The sequence below is a fragment of the Theobroma cacao genome, chromosome 7 (genome assembly GCF_053813885.1).
Source record: "Theobroma cacao isolate CCN51 chromosome 7, ASM5381388v1, whole genome shotgun sequence".
In the NCBI taxonomy this organism is placed as follows: Eukaryota; Viridiplantae; Streptophyta; class Magnoliopsida; order Malvales; family Malvaceae; genus Theobroma; species Theobroma cacao.
This window is the reverse complement of record NC_142645.1, coordinates 13,084,638-13,091,362: the sequence shown is the minus strand read 5'-3', so window position 1 is coordinate 13,091,362 and position 6,725 is coordinate 13,084,638. Positions and strand designations below refer to the sequence as shown.

At 32.1% G+C, this 6,725-nt stretch overlaps 1 protein-coding gene across 2 annotated transcripts; it reads left to right on the top strand.

Moving 5' to 3' along the window:
* Positions 1-295: 295 nt before the first annotated feature.
* Positions 296-5,807, top strand: LOC148761709 (UPF0481 protein At3g47200-like). 2 transcript variants are annotated; one of them, XM_088808442.1, is made up of 3 exons: positions 296-524; positions 4,323-4,680; positions 4,780-5,807. In XM_088808442.1, the coding sequence occupies exons 1-3, from the start codon at positions 435-437 to the stop codon at positions 5,730-5,732; spliced, it is 1,401 nt and encodes a 466-aa protein (XP_088664568.1). In that variant the 5' UTR covers positions 296-434; the 3' UTR covers positions 5,733-5,807. The 2 variants fall into 2 exon arrangements, with proteins under 2 accessions (XP_088664568.1, XP_088664567.1); XM_088808441.1 differs by having other exon boundaries at positions 4,323-5,807.
* Positions 5,808-6,725: the final 918 nt, after the last annotated feature.

Genomic DNA, 6,725 nt, shown 5'->3' with positions numbered 1-6,725 from the left:
AAGTTTTGTGCTAAGTTAAAAGTAAATATCGGATTTGAAAGAAAGAGAATGGTATTGAAGTAAAGTAAATAGGAAAAATAAAAACAGCCATAGCATAGTTTGGGTTTCATTTTCATAAAAGAGAAAATAGACAAGCATAAGGTGGGTAGGATGTGACTTGAATACGTTTTCTACGTATAATCACAACCAGATGACTTGATTGATGTACATGTAATCCTAGAACTTTAAAAGCAGGGTAGGGAAGCATTTTTAAGGCAGCTACCACATTTATATATAACACAAAGACCTCGTTGAACTCCAACCATTCCTTCCGCAAACTAAGGGGAGCAGTAAAATGGAAGAACTCTTTCACTCAACGACTTTATAGTATATACCCACCAAAAAAAAAAAAGTAAAAAGTTTTCTTCTTAATTCTTTCCTTCTATAGTGAAACGATGGAGCAGATGGAGGACGATACTTTATTACAAGTAGAAGAGAAGGCAGACTATAGTTCAGGTCAATCTTCCCAGTTTGCTTTATCACAGGTAAATAATTAAGGTCCAAAATCCTTTTTTTCTGACTTCTTTCTCACCCCCCTTAAACAAAAGCAGTGCTCGCTATAGCTTTTATCCTATTATGTTAAGATTTATGCCATGCTTTCTTTCAGGGACAGAACGTCCCTTCACAATGATTTTTCAAAAAATTTAAAATTTTTTATAAATTATATATTTTTTAATGAACTCTCAAAATAATTTTTTAATAAATTATTAATACATATAAAAAATAATAAAATGATCTTACAAATCTATTTAACTTTACCCTAACTCTTAAATTTTTCTCAACTCTTTTAAGTTTTTTCATACCTCTTTCCATTTTTGTCTTTTTGTCATTCTCCTCTTTTGTCCTTTCATTGAGAAATTACAAAGAGATAAAGTTTTGTTTATCTTTCTTTTATTAATTTTTTTTCAATTCAATTCTATTTGGTCATATGTTCTAAGATTCTATAGATTTTTTTCTCCAAATTTCTATAAACAATTAATCATATTCTTCATTTTTTTCTTTTTTATTATATAATTCTATCTTCTATTTGTCATATTTTTTTCTGTTATGTGCTCTCAATGATTTTAGTTTTTTTGTTACGTAATTTTAGTTTGTTGGAGTTAAGCTGATTTTCTTAATTTCTACGACTATTATCCTGTATATGTCATACAAAAGCTAATATTTTGACTGGAAAATGGAGAAAACAACCTCTTATGCGTATAAGAGAATTTAAAAAGAAATCCTCAACCTGTTGCCTTGACCTTCTGGCTAAAAACTTCAAAAAAAAAAAAACCAAAAACAAATGTAAAAGAAGAAAGAAAGAACATTGGCCTGGGAAGAAGAATCTACTTTGCGTTGTTAGCATCACTCTGTCCAAGAATTTTAGCAACGGTACAAATAAAATGTTTACGACTTGTTTAGGAATATTTATTTGATAAGAATATAATAAAATAATTAATATATAGTTTGGTTCAAAAATGAAATAAGATAAGTATTGTTATTATGACTCATTTTAATATTTGATTGGTAAAAATAATTTTGAAATAACAAAGAAATAAGTGATAAAAAGATAAAAATTATCATTTTTTACAATATTTTATTTTTAATTTAAAAATTTTATTTTTTATTTTTAAAGAATTAATAAATTTTCATTTAAAATTTTAATATGATTATTTATTTTAATTTTTGAATAGTAATAATTTATAATTTATTTAAAATATTAATAATTTATAATTTAAACTAATATATGATTATTTTATTTTATTCTTTATTCTTTATTTTAAAATATTAAAATAGAAAAATTTATAATTAAAATTTTAATTTATTAAAGTAGTAATTTTTAATAATTTATAATTAAAACTATAAACTTTGTTATTTCAAATTCATTTTGGTTTTTTTATTCTTTCTTCTCGGTCGATCAACCACTGAAGATGTGGATGGCGTAATGGATTGCCGAACTAGTGCTTTCTATGATAAGATCTGGTCACTACATTGCTAGATCGATAAAAATGCCGGATTTAGCACATCCTCGGTCACATTTGACTGTGGAGCCACCAGTTCTTCCGTCACCACTACCACCCTCCACCGTTCTCTAGTGGTGGAGGAAATTTAGAGAGAGAAAAGAGAGGCAGATCAAAAGAGGGAGAAAGGAAAAGAGAAGAATGAGAGAAAAAAAAATTTAATATGGTAGGTTAGTAATTTTTTAAAATGAACAAGGGTGTTTTTATTCAAAATTTTTTTGATCCTATTCCACAGGGGATGGAATAGTTAAACGCCAAAAGTGCCAGTAATATTTGTTATGTGTTTTTAAGGAATAACTATTCTCAGGGGTTACTAGTCCATATTATAAAGACAAACCAAACAAAAAGAATAGATGTCACTTAAAAATAGGGGGAATGCCAAACCAGCCCTTAGTATTTCAAGCAGCAACGTTGGATAATTATGGGTTATTGATTTTTTACAAAACCAGCTGCTCAGTTTCTTAAATGTCAACTTATCATATGTGATTCCAACTCTATTTGAGAATCAATTTTAGACTTCAGTGAAATTTTATCAGTTAAAGGTTCCTTTTTTTTTTTTTTTTGAATGGCCTGTTAAAAGTTATTTAGTGGTTAAATTTAGAGAGACGGGACTAACCCTCAAACAGAAAATGCCATACAAAATATTATGTTCGTAGGAAACTCTATACCAAGGTGGCCTCGTACAGAAGTAAACAAAATATTAGTATTTTATTTCTAATTTAAATATTTTGTTTAAAATATGTATAATTGATAATTTAAATAATAACATTTTAAAATATTAATAATTTATTTATAATTTAAATATTATTATGATTAAAGTATTAATATTTTTTATAATATATAATTAAAAACTTAAACTTTTTATTTTAATTTCTTTGTTTTCTTTTTTTTTTTTTTTGTAATTTTCACTTATAAGGGACATTTTTTTCTTATTAATTTTAGAAGCTATTCCCCCACCCATGAAATAGCAAATACCATAGGGAGTTGGGATTAGCTTGCTATTCCTGCCTTCACACCTTTGCAACAATGTCTCCTTGCCAACAATCTATCTTATAAATTTTTTGAGCAGGTGAAGCCGTCTCCTAGGCCTATTTTTACAAGAGCTGCTGCTTGCCTGATAAACGAAAATGTCTATGAACTTTGTATTAATATTTCCTTTCTTGCATTTTAACTATTAGTGCTTTTGCATGTTTCCTACGCTTTCTCTTTCCCAGCAATATGTATCTTACATTTATCGTTCAAGCCTGCGGGTTGAAGGGGATGGTTTATGACATGAGCAATGGTCCTAGTGTGTGGTAGGCAGTGTCTTACTATCTAGTGTGTCCATTGTGTTCAGTTTTCTTCTTTTCTCCCAGTATTTTAATATATTATGGTGGGAGGGAGAAATCAGAAATGAATATATTAAGAGAGATTCTGGCAGAAGAGGAATGAACGTTATAACTATGCTCTATTATTGGTGTTGACAACTAAGCAGTTGTATGATATTGCTTATGTTGGCAGTTTATGATTGTTCATTTTTTATCTGGTAATAATATTTAAATCATTGGCCTAACAAAAGCAAATCTTACATTTATCTTGGATAGGTTCAAAAAAAAAGGCAACTAATTAATGATAGGGTGCCTACCGTCACAACTCCTCCTAATGGGGTAAATGAAAATTTTGAAAATGCTTATGAAATTTATTTATGATCATGAAATTAGGTACTTAAATTAACCCGTCTCATTACGAAAAGCAGTTAATTAATGCCATTCATAAAGCTTTCCATCCGCACAATCTATGTTCTACATTGGCAAATTTCACCCACGTCACCTCCATTTTCTTCACTATTGTAAATTAGTCATTTATTCTAATTTTTTCTTCGGAGGATGGCTGGGTCTTACTTTTGTACATACAATCTTGTCCTGTTTTTTTTGGGTTGCATATTGCTATGATTAGTCTTATTTCTGCCTTGTTAAGTAAGATTTGTTGCAGCAAGATTGTTAATTTCTGATGGAATAAGTACACATTGGTCTTCTGCCTTTTTTTTTTTTTTAAAAAAAATTATATTCCAATTTGAACACATTACTTTTGGTAAGTACAGATGAAAAATATGTTATCTGTAATCTCTTACACCTGTCTGTTATTTCCATTTACTCTTGTACTCAACTAAGCGTGGGTAACTAAAAATTTTCTTTTAATCAAGTTCGTTATTAATTTTTCTCATGCATTTTATCTAGTAGGGCTTGTGCATATGTCAATATGTGTCTCCTTTTCCAACAAAGTATCTTATATATTTTTGCATAGGTGATACGGAATTCTCCAAGTTCTGCCTCTCTAGGGCTCGACGAAGAGCCCTATCTTCTGAAAGTGCCTCATCTACTACGGCAGGTAAATGAAAGTGCCTATGAACCCCAACTAATTTCAATTGGTCCTTATCACCATGGTAAGCAGCACTTGATTGAGATGGAAGTGTACAAAAACCGTTGTTCATACAAGATTCTTGAGAGAGTAGGCGAACATAGATGTCGCGAGGCCATCGACTTTAAACGAGCTCGCCAATGGTATTCCCCATCCTTATCGGATAAAATCGAAGAGAAATTTGCGGACATAATGCTAGTTGATGGTTGCTTTATTGTTGAGCTATTGAGGCAGACGGTAACAGGTAAATATGATTATCCTATTTTCAAAAAAAGGTGGGTCGAAAATGCCTTATTTGGTGACTTGTTGCTATTCGAAAATCAACTTCCTTTCTTTGTGTTAGAGGGCTTGTATCGCGTGATCAAGAATACATCAGATAAATATGAATTCGCTTGCAATGCATTTTCGGTCCTTTATGATTTCTTGCCACAGCCAAAGATGTGGGAAGAAAACCCTCCTACCATCAAAGATCCTGACAATATCAAGCACCTACTAAGCTTAGTACATGATAATTGGGCTCCTCCTCAAGGAGCAAAAGAAGAAAAACCTAAGGCAGGAAAAGAAGGCGGCCAAGCAAAATGGAGATTCACACTCTGTGCCATAGAAAAGCCAAAAGAAAAAAAATCCCAAGGCGACCTAGAGAGCGGTGTGACTAAGGGCGCCGACCACAACTCCTCCAATTGGAAATTCATATGCTGTGCAGGAGAAAAGGAAAATGTAAGAAAAGGCCTAGTGGAAAGGCAATCCTTACGCTGTGCAAGAGAGCTGGAAGAAGCAGGAATCCAATTCATGAATAGCACTGAAGAGAGCGATGTGAAGAGTTTGTTTGATATAAGGTTTACAGATGCGACAATGAAGATTCCAACCTTTGAGGTTGACGACTACACCGAGCGACTCTTTCGTAACCTCATTGCTTATGAACTATATGAGGAGGGTTCAACTTATGCCATGGATTATGTGACGTTGATGGATAACCTTATCAACTCAGCCAAGGATGTGCAATTGCTTCGTTTCAGTGGAATCATCGAAAATATGTTAGGTGATGATGAAGCTGTTGCTCAAATGCTTAACAAACTTCGTGACCACGTTACATTATGTGGTGATACCTTTTATTACGAGGAGATATTTGTTGAGGTCAAGAAGCATTGCGCAAGACGTCGGAACACATGGAAGGCGAAATTAAGGCATGATTATTTTAGCAGTCCTTGGGCATCCATCTCCTTTATTGCTGCTCTTCTCATTATCCTTCTTACCATCGGACAGTTTATAACTGCACTCATTCCTCTTGTAAAATAATGGATTGGAGGCAGGCTTGAGGCTTGGTGGTTGTAAAATATGGTAAACTAAAGCTCATGCGCTTCTTGCCTTTTAGTTGTTCTTGTTTTTTGTCTCTTTATGTTTTTGTCATTGTTGTTAACTTTAGCTGTTTGGTCTAGTTACTTAATTTGAGTTTTTTCCCTTTGAGTTTGTCTCAGATGTATTGCTCTCCTTTTATTTCTGGTGATATCTCCCCTCTATTTAGAGCTACATCAACTCTGTACTTTCTTCGTATATTCAATAAAGTCTTTTCTTTGAGAATCAATTTTAGATTTCAATGAAATGTTATCTCTTAAAAGTTTTTTTTAAAGACCTGTTAAAAGTTATTTAGTGGTTAAATTTAAAGTTATCTTTTGTTATCATCGGATTTCAATGTCTCCTTGCCAACAATCTATCTTATAAATTTTTTGAGAAGGTGACGCCGTTTCCTAGTGTTAGTGCTAAAAAAGCTGCTGGTTACCCGGTAAACGAAAATGCCTTTGAACTTTGTGCTGGTTACCTGGTAAACGAAAATGCCTTTGAACTTTGTATTAAGATTTCTTTTCTTGCATTTTAACTATTAGTGCTTTTGCATGTTTCCTACGTTTTCTCTTTCCCAGCAATGGTACTAGTGTATGGTAGGCAGTGTCTTACTCTCTTGTGTGGTCATTGTGTTCACTTTTCTTCTTTTCTCCTAGTATTTTAATGTATTATGGTGGGAGGGAGAAATGAATATGTTAGGAGAGATTATGGCAGAAGAGGAATGAATGGTATAACTATGCTCTCTTTTTGGTGTCCACAGCTAAGCAGTTGTATGATATTGCTTATGTTGGCAGTTTATGATTGTTATTTTTTATCTTGCAATAATATTTAAATCATTGGCCTAGCAGAAACAAAATCTTACATTTATCTTGGACAGTTAAAAAAAAAAAAAGCTGCTAATTAATTATAGGGTACCTATCGTCACAACTCCTCTTAGTTGGGTAAATGAAA